At 39.8% G+C, this 15571-nt stretch overlaps 1 protein-coding gene across 3 annotated transcripts in view; it reads right to left on the bottom strand.

Moving 5' to 3' along the window:
• Positions 1–2344: 2344 nt before the first annotated feature.
• The window catches only part of AK1 (adenylate kinase 1), a 143913-nt gene continuing 130686 nt past the window's right edge, over positions 2345–15571 (bottom strand). For all 3 annotated transcript variants that reach the window (XM_089669005.1, XM_089669007.1, XM_089669006.1), the window contains 2 exons: positions 11638–11829; positions 2345–2738 (listed from right to left, as the gene is read on the bottom strand). In XM_089669005.1, coding sequence (XP_089525131.1) covers positions 2670–2738; positions 11638–11829 — 261 coding nt within the window. In that variant the 3' untranslated portion in view covers positions 2345–2669. The remainder of the gene's footprint in view (positions 2739–11637; positions 11830–15571) is intronic.

Genomic DNA, 15571 nt, shown 5'->3' on the forward strand with positions numbered 1-15571 from the left:
TCCAGTATCTATACCACATAGCAGAGCCATACAGAGCAATGTGCTTTTTTTTTTTTAGCACTGATTACTGTATTGGTGTCACTGGGGATGTCAGTGGCACTAAGTCAGTCCCCCCCCCCCCCCTCAGTGTCAGAATGCCCACCGCAGTCCCACTATAAGTCGCTGATCGCCGCTATTACTAGTAAAAAAGGAAAAAAAATTCCGGTATCTATACCGCCGTTTGTAAACGCTAGAACTTTCACATAAACCAATTAATTTACACGTATTGGGATTTTTTAGCAAAGACATGTCGCAGAACACATTTTGGCCTAAATTTATGACAAATGTTTTTTACTGAACATGTTTAATAGCAAAAAGCCAAAAATATTGTGTCTTTTTCAAAACTGTCTGTCTTTTTTTTTTATGGCATGAAAAATTAAATGTACAGGCAATAAAATACCACCAAAAGAAAGCTCTATTTATGGGGAAAAAAAGGAAGCAAATTTCATTTGTGTGCAGCGATGTATGACCGCACAATGCAGTTAAAGTAACCCAGCACCGTAGCGCAAAAAATGTCCTGGTCAGGAAGGCGGGCAAATCCTCTATTAAAAGTGGCTTAACTATTTTCCCTCCAAACACCTAAATGGATTAAAGCAATCTATTAACAACAGTTTTCATTGTTTCATGGATTTAATTTAAACTTTAGGAGGTAAAATACCTTTTTCTGTTTGTTTTTGCAATGCAGGAACCCCTCTTTACACACCCCACCCTTGTTCATATTGATTGGAGCAGAATTGAAGTGCTGTGACATTAAGCTCTCCATACATACAGCAAATTTATTCTGGTTCCACCCACAGGGAAAATTTGAGGTGTAGGTGGCCCTGTTGGCACATTCCTGCATAACATACTTTTGATCTGGAAATTGAAGGAGCCAGGCTAAACTGAACAGCATCTGCATCCAATCAGGTGCAACCACTGTTCAGGTATGCTGACAGCCAAGGATGACAGCTGTCAGAATCCAATTACCGGCAGCGGAGATTCTTTCATCCTTGCCATTTGGCACAGATGGGGGAATCCGTTGAATTGGAGAAATCCAAAGGGGTGGTGCATGTTCTGCTCCTGAGATCTCAGTAAATATCTGAGATTTCCGCTTTAGTGTACAGGGCATTTTTTGTCTAAGCATACAATAGCAGAGAGGAGAGATTTTCCATCCACACCATTTTGTGTGGATGGGGAAAACAAGTGATATCTCTGGTTCTGCCCATGCGGCTTGTCATGTTTCACATGACTGTCATATGCCTTTAAGTGTTTTCTATATTTTGTTTCTGCTCCTCCCTTTCCTTTGGTTTAGTTAATGCTGTATAGATATCCCTCCCCCTTTCCCAGAAATGCATTGCAGTTCTAGCCTCATGGCAAGAAGCAGAAACATTATGATCTTTTGACCTATTGAATGTTCATTGTTGTAATATTCTCTTGGTTTATGGAATAAACTTTACAAGATCTACAAGATGTCATTTTAATTGAGTCACTGACTGTGGTATCCAACTGAGGTTGAAGTTATCGCTATCTCATCACAACTGTAAGTTACAGAGATCACACTATCAGTGCTTAGATTGGAGAGACAACAGGGCTGAACAAGAGAAGTCTTGCAACGTAGGGCCAACTTTAGTGTTAGAATGCTTTCAAAAAAACACAACCAATTCAGCCAACTTGTATCCACCTCAAAATACAGTATGAACTTCTGGGTAGACTTGTCCTAACAAACGTTGCCAAATATTCCTACGTTCAAAATGATGAAGATATGGGTCTTATCCTTGACCCACAGCCTAACCAATAACCCAACAATGAATTAACTCCTACAGCAAACATGATCAACTTTTGACACCCTGTGGCAGCTGAGAGGTTGGGAGACTTTTCCTGTTTCAACATTCCTTTCCGATGATGCTAAAGGAGCTTTGGATCACTTTCTGCTACAAAAATATGCGATAAATTCATATCGGATTGGACACCTCCCAGAAGACAAAGCAGCATCCGGTCTACCGCTCTTCCTTTTCACCGCCACCCACCATGGTCTGTCCCTTCATATTAAGGTCAGAGGTGACCTTCCAGCTTTCTGCAAGGAGATTGCAGGCTTCCAGAAGGAAACAGGCCCAGTGCCAAGGGCAGCTTAACCCCTTAGCAGTAATCTTATGGTCCTGTCACTTTGACCACGCGAGCAGATAAACAGCCACGTTTGGCCCCTGAGGTGATGCATATTTCAAACGATCATTTCCTGCACTGCGAAGTGACGTCTCCAGCCGGACAGAATGGAAAAACCAGGGAAGACAATAAAAAAACCAGCAGGCAAGGCAAGAGACCTCGCATGTTTCCTTAGAATGGTTTACTGTTCAAGAAAACAGGAAGAGAGTGGGGATATCAACATTCTGAGGAGAGACAGAAGGGATCAGGGTTGAAGAACGCACCTTCCTACGGGAAGAAGGGCAAATTCCTTTAAGTCTCTAGACAGGATGGTGTGATCGCAGGCAGACAGAATGACACTTGGGCCGAGTTTGTAATTCATGTTTTTAAATATGTGCTGTATTATTTTTGGGGGGAGGGAGGTGGGTTGAAGGATAAGGCTGGAGCATGTTGTTTACACAGAAAAATAAGGCATTTTTTTTCTTTTTTTTTTTTTTGTTCGGTTTTGCTGTTTATTTCAAGGCGTCAAGGGCTGCGCTGACTTGTTTGAAGACATCATCTACTGTTCCCTCTGCGTGGATCTGTGGAGAAGATAAACATATATGAATAGACTGGAACGCTTTGTGTGATTTTCAAAGCCATTTCCTGAACCTTTCCAGCCGGCACCATCCCTTTCTGGTCTTGGCCCTAAGCACTGCATTCAATCAATTATTCTATATAATGTTCAACATGAGAGTAAGGCTCCATGTACACGGGACGTTTGGAAAACTCTTCTGAATGATGGAAACTGACTGCTGGAAAATGTAGGTTAAAAAAACGGCTGTTCAGCCGCATTTGCATACCGCGTTTATGCGCATTTGCGTTTAGAAGCATTTTTTAAATATAACCTCAGGAGACCTTCCAAAATGCCCAGAATGCACTGAAAAACAGTAAAAAATTAACTATTTCAGACATTTTGAGAGAAATAGAGAGAGCAGAAGCAGAGAGAGCAGTATTTGTTGAGATTAGCTGTCTTTTTTTTTTTGTGGTGTTAGGATGTGTTCCAGCTCATTTCTGTGCAGAAATTATTGCAGCAGTGTCTAACATATATTCTTTCATGCGAAACCTCAAAGTATGGCGTATCGGGTCCATTTGAGTACTGGGAAAACGATTTGCATGCATTTTTCATGATGAAAAAAGGTTCTGGACAGAGTTAAAAAAAGTTCCAAACGCAAATGCTTATAAACTCTGTTAGCCGTGTTTACAAGCGTTGGGCGTTTGAAATGCTGATAAAATCTACTCCTGAACGCAAGTTTAGTGCATTCAAAAAAAGACTGTAAACTCAACTGCCTGTAAAGGACTGTAAACGACATAGTGTACATGGGCACATAGGAAAACATTAGGGAGAGTTCAGGGGCTGCTGAAAAAAAACGCAAAAAAGCTCCTAAACGTGAGTTTATCAGCTGCAGTGTACATGAACCCTAAGCATATAAAACACTGTATTCCTCTTTTCCTTAACCTCTTCACGCCAGCGCCTCCCAGCCCTTTAAGGGTTCCAGAAGCCGGGAGGTGGGGCGGGGTTTAGGGTCATGTGACCGCCGTGACGCGCCCTCACATGATTGGGAAAGGTCCCGATCGAAAGAGGAGATCGGCACCTTTCCGTGAGTACTGGACATGTGTGCTGGGAGCACGCAGGGTGCATGCTCTCGGCACATATGTCCTTTTTAGGAGAACGCAAATGTGCGGCCGCTCGGCGTCTAGGAATAGACGCCGGAAGGCCGCAGATTTGTGTGAGGCCGGCGTGAAGAGGTTAAGCTCCCATTCCAACTTGACCATTTTCCTGCTGCTGTCTCTACACCTGACTACTTAGTGTCATTGTTTCTAATTGCCCCTTTTCATGCTTTTACACTGTCGCTCTATGCCCTACGCTCAAAAAAGTTGTTTCTTCTTTTAACTTTTTTCTAGCATATTCAGGCATTTTTGGTCCCATAGACTTTAATTGGCTGCATCTGTGAATGTGCAATATGCTCATTTTGTGCTTTTAAGCCTGAAGAACTCCTCTCCTCCTATAGAACTGATCTCCTCTCATTGCTGAGCTCGGGTAACAAACTCCTGAAGCTTGATATAATTGCAAAAACAACTTTAAAATGCCTGGAAAAAATGCTTTAATATCATCAGAAATATACTTTGATCAGGTGTGAATGCAGGCTTATGCTGTAGCCCCCATTTTTCAGCTTGTTTCCCTATGTCTGACCATTCTCAACATGCAAAAGCCCATACTGATTGGCTCTACTATATACAGTTGCAAGAAGAAGTATGTGAACCCCTTGGGATTACGTGGAGTTTTGCATGAATTGGGTATAAAATGTGCTCTGAACGTCATCTAAGTCACAACAATAGAAGAACACAGTCTGCTGAACATAATACTACACAAACATTAGATGTTGCCATGGTTTACTTGCACATAACATGTAAACATTCACAGTGCAGGGAGGAAAAAGTATGTGAGGCCCTAGCTTAATGACTTCTCCCAGAGCTAATTGGAGTCAGGAGTGAGCCAACCTTGACTCCAATCAGTGTGATGATATTGGATGTGTTGCTGACAGCTGTCCTGCCCTTAAAAAACACACACCTGTTTTGGATTTACTGGTTTCAAGAAGCACTGTCTGTCTAATGTGAACCATGCCTCGCAGAAAAGAGCTCTCAGAAGACCTACGATCAAGAATTGTTGACTTTCATGAAGCTGAAAAGGGTTACAAAAGTATCTCCAAAAGCCTTGATGTTCATATGTCCACGGTAAGACAGACTGTCTACAAATGGAGAAAGTTTAGCACTGTTGCTACTCTCCCTAGGTGTGGTCGTCCTGTAAAAATGACTGCAAGAGCACAGCGCAGAATGCTGCATGAGGTAAAGAAGAATCCCAGAGTGTCAGCTAAAGACCTACAGAAATCTCTGGCACATGCTAACATTTTTGTTGACACATCTACAATAAGGAAAACATTAAACAAGAATGGAGTACATGGGAGGACACCACGGAGGAAGCCATTGCTGTCCAAAAAGAATATTGCAGCACGTTTGAAGTTTGCAAAAGAGCACCTGGATGTTCCACAGCACTACTGGCAAAATATACTGTGGACAGATGAAACCAAGATTGAGTTGTTTGGGAAGAACACACAACACTATTTGTGGAGAAAAAAAGGCACAGCACACCAACATCCAAACCTCATCCCCACTGTAAAACATGGCGGAGGGAGCATCATGGTTTGGGGCTGCTTTGCTGCCTCAGGGCCTGGACGGATTGTTGTCATTGATGGGAAAATGAATTCCAGAGTTTATCAAGACATTTTGCAGGAAAACGTACGACCATCTGTCTGCCAACTGAAGCTCCGCAGAGGATGGGTGATGCAACAGGACAATGACCCAAAGCATACAAGTAATTCAACAAAACAATGGCTGCAACAGCACAGAATACGCCTTCTGGAGTGGCCCAGTCAGAGTCCTGACCTCAACCCGATTGAAATGCTGTGGCATGACCTTAAGAGAGCGATTCACACCAGACATCCCAAGAATATTGCTACACTGAAACAGTTTTGTGAAGAGGAGTGGTCCAAAATTACTCCAGATCGTTGTGCAGGTCTGATCTGCAACTACAGGAAACGTTTGGTTGAGGTTATTGCTGCCAAAGGAGGGTCAACCAGTTATTAAGTCCAAAGGTTCACATACTTTTTTCTCCCTGCACTGTGAATGTTTACATGTTATGTGCAATTAAACCATGGCAACATCTAATGTTTGTGTAGTATTATGTTCAGCAGACTGTGTTCTTCTATTGTTGTGACTTAGATGACGTTCAGAGCACATTCTATGCCCAATTCATGCAAAACTCCACGTAATCCCAAGGGGTTCACATACTTTTTCTTGCAACTGTATACACTTGTTCATTCAGTCACCCTACACTCTAGGTTCTAAAAAGTACAAGAGCTTTTTTTATTTCTAGCATATTCAGACTTTTTTGTCCCCATAGAGTTTAAAACTTGTAAAACACCCAAAAAACCACTTTGAAATCACTAGGATTACGCGCTACTCTGTAGGTGTATACAGGCTTATGCCATCTAGTTGTGTACTAGAACTACCTGCAGTTTATAATTGGTGTGTGTTAGGCCAGAAGCATTCCTTCTAGTTTTGGGTGGGGACCGGACTAGAAATCCTAGAACTCTGTTTAGAAAGATTTATCCTTACCCACTTGCCCTCCAGAGGATTTACCCCCCTTCCTGACCAGGATATTTTTTGCGATACGGCTTTGCGTTACTTTGACAATTGGGCGGTCATGCAACGCTGCACTCAGATGAAATTTACATCCTTTTTTCCCCACGAATAGAGCTTTCTTTCAGTGGTATTTGATCACCTGTTTTTTTTTTTTTTAATTGAAAAGTCCACCCCCCCCCCCAGTTCCGTTACACTCATTTTCAGCCTCCAAATCACTTTTCAATTTTAGTCTTTTTATCCCAGTGGCCATTCGTGCCATTATTAGTGAAACACCACATTCATCCCCTTCAGCCATCCATCACACAGCTGTGCTGGCTCTGTTTCCCCTGTGTTGATGGTTTGTCCCAGTGATGCCGGATGTGACGGCATCCGGAGCGCACTCCTGGTTCTGGCTTGTGGAACGCAGGAAGGTCACTGCGTGCGTTTCAGCGGCCGCTCCTCCCTCCTCATGAGCGGGAACACTTCCCCATGTCCCTTCTATTTGGCTTTGGAGAGCACAACCACGTTGGCGTGTGTTCCAGCAGCCATTTTCCCCCAGTTTATAAGCACGCACCCACACTATCCCATTCAGGTATCAGCAGCAGGGTTCTTACCATCAGTCCACCATACCCACTACACATCTGTACCAGTCTAAGAGGTACCTACACTCTATTCATTCATTTCATTTATTTCTCCAGATAACTGCCACCTTATTGTCATGAGTTTACCCACAGACACACTTTCAATGTATTTTATTGTCATTCTCTCCCTCTTTAATTAATACATTTTTTGGTTCATTTTTTCCCCCATTTTCTACTTCCATAATTATTATGAGAATAATAATTGTTATAATAATAATTTTTTACAACCTTTTACTATTTTTAGTTTATTTTTTTTACCATTTCCCATAACAAGTTTTTAATTTTCAGCAACCAATGAAAATATATATAGTCTGCAGCCACATACAATATATTTTTAACTGCAAATTATCTACAATCCACCACATTTTATGATCTTTACATTTATTATTTTTACCTCTATTTTTATTATCAGTATTACTATTATTATTATTCATTTATATTTGCAAATAATGCATTCATTTATTTCTTTCTGTGTATATGTATGTGTGTATGTATGTATATATATATATATATATATATATATATATATATATATATGAATAACTAAATATTGCACTTTAAATAACCCCCTATAACTCCTCGCCCTTTAACAAGTAGAGGAGATGGAGCTTTGCTCCCAAGGCATTCAGCCATGCTAATTTACCGGTTGATCTTCATACAGGCTGGTCAGCAGCTCTGAGGAAAGGGACTCATCCCCGAAACGCGTCAGCCATTTGACTGCACTGACAGTTGGAACACCTTGCTTGCTGTTGTGGCCATCTTCATAATGCAAATACTTTTTAGATACGTGCTTCGTCTGTGAGTATGTTTTTATCCTTTACACCTTTGAATAAACCTTGGATAATGCACTAGGTGTGTGCGCCACCTGTTTATTCTTTATCTAGTGGCTGATCTCCCTGTCTGAGGGGGGCTGCATCCCTGAAGCATCTCCTTTTTTTTGTCGCTGTCCTGGTTCCTTTGGCTTCCCTTTGGCTGTGCATTTCCTGAGGCGCTGGAGAGTACATACGCTATCCGGTTCGGTTATTACTCGGCGATCACCGGGTGCCGGCAAGTAATCGTCAGCCGGGACCCGGAGATTGACAGCCGAGGCCATGACTGGTGGCATGGGTTGGGCGTGCGCGAGGCTTGTGTGCACTCCCTATCTGCAAATGCAAAATCACATATACATATGTGATTTTGCGCACACCTGCTGCCCTGTAGCAGTATTTTTGCTATAGGGCAGCGGTAAAGCAGTTAAACTGGCCATACAGTGATCAGTTATTTTCAATTAGCCTCCTCACTGATCTAAAAAAACTGAACAGATTTCCCCATTCGCACATAGGAGGCAGATGTGGGAATCCTACCCACTGAGCTACTGTATTCTGAGAGCAGGGACTCCTCCCACTTTTAGAATACACTGATCAGCGCTGCAGCTGATTGGCTGCATGTGCAATGAAGATTTACCAGCAGTCCTGTTCAAGAGGAGTTCTCAGACAGATGATAGATGGATCAAAATGTGTCCAGGCCCTACTGAACCGGCTGAATTTTGATCCATCTACAGCCAGTTTTAGCCTACAGTTACACCTGTAAATGTGCCCGACACCAAAGATCCCCAGTAGGGAGTCCAGGTGTTTAAATGCAGGAGTCAGCCCAACTGAAAGCAGCAGGGACACAGACACGAATAAAGATCTGAAAGGAGTTCTAACGTTCGCCTACGAGCATTTTTATTTCTGTTTTTTTATTTCTGTGTTGCTGTTGAAGATTTACCCTAACTTCCTGGTAAATGATTGGTGGCAGCACAGTTAGTAAGGCTAAATCTCTCTATTGGGGCCGCAGACAGAAGTTTAACACACCTAATTCGCCTAGTGTCGGATCTCCTCCTTTTGTGTATACACCTTTAAAGCACCAGCACAATCTAAGAACTATAAAACACCTTCACTGTTTAAGGTGTACTGGACTTCATGTTTTTGGCTGGATTATATGGAGTTTATGTGATTCATTATATGTTGGGTCATTCATATATATCTCTTTGGGACTCATTTTGGTCCATATAGTTCATGTCATTTACCTAATTATTTATCCACTCATCCCCGATTTAGGGGTCGCTGTTCTGTGGTTTTCACTTTTATTTATTCATCGCTATTTTTTCACTTTTATTTGTATGTATATTCTGTCTGATTATGTTCTTCAGCAACAGAGTTGCGTTGCATAGGCCGTGTGGCTTATTTTCACTATACACAGTTTTAAACCGTTTTTTCACTTCCACTTATTTTCACTATGTTCACTGTGAATGCGTACATCTTGTGATTATTTCTTATAGCAACGGTTTAGTTGTATTACAGAAGTTTTGTGGCTTATTTTTCACATCTTAATAAGCACTGTTCTTTTGGGATCCTATTTATGGATCATATCACTGTTTGTGTTGGCACAATTTATGGGAAAAAAGCAGTATATATTTTCACCCATAGTCACCTATTTACTACTAGTGGTGTACCTAGGTTACGCCTTTTTTATGTTTGGGTGTTTTTCACTGTTATCCATAATTTTGGATGTTTCATGTGTATTCTATTCAATATTTAATTTCTAATTTGCAATAAAATATATAATTAGTGAGCGCTTAATAATTTAGCAGCTGATGCACATAAAGGTAACCAAGTAAAAACCTCATAAAAACTAAAATTCATAAAAGTGCAGCGGTAAAAAGTATTTCAAAGTATAACAGTATAAAATTATAATTATAAAATGGTGACAGTTTGTGGTAAGGTGCTTGATACAGGAGTTGATGGTGACTTCAAACTTCAATGGCATGCCAATAAATGATAGTAAAAATACGCACTCACCAGATGCGTATCTTTAAATACGGATAAAATTATTATGACTAGAGGTCCCCCTCTCAGGATGGGATGGATGAGTTGGCCCGTTTTAACGGACTCTACTCCCTCTGGGTGGTAGGCAGCTACAGAGACCTCTCCCTTGGTGTGTGCGAATGGAATCCAGCCAGATGCCTCCTTAATGGATGGGTGGATGCTTGTCCGCTAATATTGGAACTGCTCCCTCCTCTGGAATGGTGCCACATGTGATTCAGCTCCTAGGATGGGCTCTAAAAATGAACGTTCGCTCTCCAAGGAGCCAACCAAAAAACGGCCCATAGTGTAGTAGTTTAAAATGATTCAATTTATTAAATAATCCACGTGGTGTGAAGATAAAAACAATTAGATGTACAAAAAAATGGTATACTGACCATTCACAATTAAAAGATGGCCGCCGGACCTGTGCTAGGTGCCGGCGGCAAAACGTCACGGCGTAATGGCCCCTTTAACGCGTTTTGTGCAAAAGCACTTCTTCCGAAAGGCTGGCCATCACGCCAGTGCCGTGCGTCATGTCTACTTATAGTCCTAATCATTCGTTCACACATGCACAGTACAAGCGTGCCATCTTGCATCCCATCCTGAGAGAGGGACCTCTGGTCATACTAATTATATGCGTATTTAAAAATACGCATCTGGTGAGTGCATATTTTTACTATCATTTATTGGCACGCCACTGAAGTTTGAAGTCACCATCAGGGGCGGACTAACAACTCATGGGGTCCCCGGGCAATAGGGGATCATGGTGCCCCTGTGTCCTTGCCCAAAAGCAAAAAAGCCTATGAAAAAGGTACCAGGGGCATCTCGTGGGGCCCCCTACTGACCCCGAGCCCTCGGGCAGTGCCCGAGTTTCCAAATGGTCAGTCCGCCCCTGGTCACCATCAACTCCTGTATCAAGCACCTTACCACGAACTGTCACCATTTTATAATAATTTTATACTGTTATACTTTGAAATACTTTTTAGCACTGCACTTTTATGAATTTTAATTTTTAATTTGGTTTATATAATTATTGTATTTTCACTTTGAATTATATTATTAATATATTGTGAGGAATATTTCTATAAGGAGTTTATATCATACTCAGAATAAGCGCAGCACCAATTAGCTTTCTATTTGGTATATGGTAAAGTGTTAGCAGCTTTTTGTAATATCGATTAGGAGGCCTAGAGCGCAGGAGGGCTATATAGATATACAGCGGCTCCATTGCTTAGAGGATACAGCCCCACAATTGACGGATTACTTAGAGCCTGTTTATACTGCTACACTGTAAGTGTTTTTAACCGCTTTTATTAACGTTGACCTGGAATACTGCACTTAGAAGCGCCTTCCTGTCTGATCTTCCTCCACAGAGTTCGGGAACACGCACCCACAACCGTCACATTGGAATCAGCGCCTGTGTCTGCAGCCGCTGCATCCCAAAAGACATGACTAGGACTGCACAGAACACCTGTACATCCCATGTGAGCAAACATGGCCCTTTGTACAGATGTATGCCTAAGAACACTCATGTGAACAGGACTGAACTCTTCATGAATGAAAGTGAATAGGCAAACAATGAACTGAGCATGTGTCTAATCAAACACTGTGCTAGGAAGAAAAGCTCAGTATACATTTTGAGTACTGATCCCTGAATTCTCTGTTCAATGCTTCAGTGTGTACAATACATTATACTTTTATGTCTGACAAAAAATGGAAAGAATTGGAGCTCTTCCACATGTTGTCTCCATTACCACAACCTCCTGAGCTGCTTGGCTGCTGTCAGTCCATACCTTCCGTACAATGCCTCTTCCTTCATACAGAGCAATGACTGGCTCTGTGGCTTTGTAATATGTGTCCAGCCTCTTCTTGATGGTCTCTTCATTGTCATCTACCCGGCCGCTGGTCTCCCCGCGCTTCAATAACCGTTTCACCATTGTGTCTGCACCAGCATCAATGTACAGAAGGAGTGAAGGAGCAGCAATCTGGAGTGATAGACAAGGGGCAGATTATAGATGGGATTATACTGTAATAATCTATAGTGATCGACAATGGGCAGATTATAGATGGGAGTATACTGCAATAATCTATAGTGATAGACAATGGACAGATTATACTGCAATAATCTATAGTGATAGACAATGGACAGATTATAGATGGGATTATACTGCAATAGTCTATAGTGATAGGCAATGGACAGATTATACTGCAATAATCTATAGTGATAGACAATGGACAGATTACACTGCAATGATCTATAGTGATAGACAATGGACAGATTATAGATGGGATTATACTGTAATAATCTATCGTGATAGACAATGGACAGATTATCACTATAGATTATTACAGTATAATCCCATCTATAATCTGTCCATTGTCTATCACTATAGATTAGTGCAGTATAATCTGTCCATTGCCTATCACTATAGACTATTGCAGTATAATCCCATCTATAATCTGTCCATTGTCTATCACTATAGGTTATTGCAGTATAATCCCAGCTATAGACAATGGGCAGATTATAGCTGGGATTATACTGCAATAATCTATAGTGATAGACAATGGGCAGATTATACTGCAATAATCTATAGTGATAGACAATGGGCAGATTATACTGCAATAATCTATAGTGATAGACAATGGACAGATTATAGATGGGATTATACTGCAATAATCTATAGTGATAGACAATGGACAGATTATACTGCAATAATCTATAGTGATAGACAATGGACAGATTATAGCTGGGATTATACTGCAATAACCTATAGTGATAGACAATGGACAGATTATAGATGGGATTATACTGCAATAGTCTATAGTGATAGGCAATGGACAGATTATACTGCAATAATCTATAGTGATAGACAATGGACAGATTACACTGCAATAATCTATAGTGATAGACAATGGACAGATTATAGCTGGGATTATACTGCAATAATCTATAGTGATAGACAATGGACAGATTATAGATGGGATTATACTGCAATAGTCTATAGTGATAGGCAATGGACAGATTATACTGCAATAATCTATAGTGATAGACAATGGACAGATTATAGATGGGATTATACTGCAATAGTCTATAGTGATAGGCAATGGACAGATTATACTGCAATAATCTATAGTGATAGACAATGGACAGATTACACTGCAATGATCTATAGTGATAGACAATGGACAGATTATAGATGGGATTATACTGTAATAATCTATAGTGATAGACAATGGACAGATTATCACTATAGATTATTACAGTATAATCCCATCTATAATCTGTCCATTGTCTATCACTATAGATTATTGCAGTATAATCTGTCCATTGCCTATCACTATAGACTATTGCAGTATAATCCCATCTATAATCTGTCCATTGTCTATCACTATAGGTTATTGCAGTATAATCCCAGCTATAGACAATGGGCAGATTATAGCTGGGATTATACTGCAATAATCTATAGTGATAGACAATGGGCAGATTATAGATGGGATTATACTGCAATAATCTATAGTGATAGACAAAGGGCAGATTATAGATGGGAGTATACTGCAATAATCTATAGTGATAGACAATGGGCAGATTATACTGCAATAATCTATAGTGATAGACAATGGACAGATTATAGATGGGATTATACTGCAATAATCTATAGTGATAGACAATGGACAGATTATACTGCAATAATCTATAGTGATAGACAATGGACAGATTATAGCTGGGATTATACTGCAATAACCTATAGTGATAGACAATGGACAGATTATAGATGGGATTATACTGCAATAGTCTATACTGATAGACAATGGACAGATTATAGATGGGATTATACTGCAATAGTCTATAGTGATAGGCAATGGACAGATTATACTGCAATAATCTATAGTGATAGACAATGGACAGATTATACTGCAATAGTCTATAGTGATAGACAATGGACAGATTATACTGCAATAGTCTATAGTGATAGACAATGGACAGATTATACTGCAATAATCTATAGTGATAGACAATGGACAGATTACACTGCAATGATCTATAGTGATAGACAATGGACAGATTATCACTATAGATTATTGCAGTATAATCCCATCTATAATCTGTCCATTATCTATCACTATAGACTATTGCAGTATAATCCCATCTATAATCTGTCCATTATCTATCACTATAGACTATTGCAGTATAATCCCATCTATAATCTGTCCATTGCCTATCACTATAGACTATTGCAGTATAATCCCATCTATAATCTGTCCATTATCTATCACTATAGACTATTGCAGTATAATCCCATCTATAATCTGTCCATTGTCTATCACTATAGACTATTGCAGTATAATCCCAGCTATAATCTGCCCATTGTCTATCAATATAGATTATTACAGTATAATCCCATCTATAGACAATGGGCAGATTATAGATGGGAGTATACTGCAATAATCTATAGTGATAGACAATGGACAGATTATACTGCAATAATCTATAGTGATCGACAATGGGCAGATTATAGATGGGAGTATACTGCAATAATCTATAGTGATCGACAATGGGCAGATTATAGATGGGAGTATACTGCAATAATCTATAGTGATAGACAATGGACAGATTCTACTGTAATAATCTATAGTGATCGACAATGGGCAGATTATAGATGGGATTATACTGCAATAGTCTATAGTGATAGGCAATGGACAGATTATACTGCAATAATCTATAGTGATAGACAATGGACAGATTATAGATGGGATTATACTGCAATAGTCTATAGTGATAGGCAATGGACAGATTATAGATGGGATTATACTGCAATAGTCTATAGTGATAGACAATGGACAGATTATAGATGGGATTATACTGCAATAGTCTATAGTGATAGGCAATGGACAGATTATACTGCAATAATCTATAGTGATAGACAATGGACAGATTATCACTATAGATTATTACAGTATAATCCCATCTATAATCTGTCCATTGTCTATCACTATAGATCATTGCAGTGTAATCTGTCCATTGTCTATCACTATAGATTATTGCAGTATAATCTGTCCATTGCCTATCACTATAGACTATTGCAGTATAATCCCATCTATAATCTGTCCATTGTCTATCACTATAGGTTATTGCAGTATAATCCCAGCTATAGACAATGGGCAGATTATAGCTGGGATTATACTGCAATAATCTATAGTGATAGACAATGGGCAGATTATAGATGGGATTATACTGCAATAATCTATAGTGATAGACAATGGACAGATTATAGATGGGATTATACTGCAATAATCTATAGTGATAGACAAAGGGCAGATTATAGATGGGAGTATACTGCAATAATCTATAGTGATAGACAATGGGCAGATTATACTGCAATAATCTATAGTGATAGACAATGGACAGATTATAGATGGGATTATACTGCAATAATCTATAGTGATAGACAATGGACAGATTATACTGCAATAATCTATAGTGATAGACAATGGACAGATTATAGATGGGATTATACTGCAATAATCTATAGTGATAGACAATGGACAGATTATACTGCAATAACCTATAGTGATAGACAATGGACAGATTATAGATGGGATTATACTGCAATAGTCTATACTGATAGACAATGGACAGATTATAGATGGGATTATACTGCAATAGTCTATAGTGATAGGCAATGGACAGATTATACTGCAATAATCTATAGTGATAGACAATGGACA

This window comes from Staurois parvus, unplaced genomic scaffold (assembly GCF_062004578.1).
Source record: "Staurois parvus isolate SC_StPar_1 unplaced genomic scaffold, SC_StPar_1.0 ptg000068l, whole genome shotgun sequence".
Lineage (NCBI taxonomy): Eukaryota > Metazoa > Chordata > Amphibia > Anura > Ranidae > Staurois > Staurois parvus.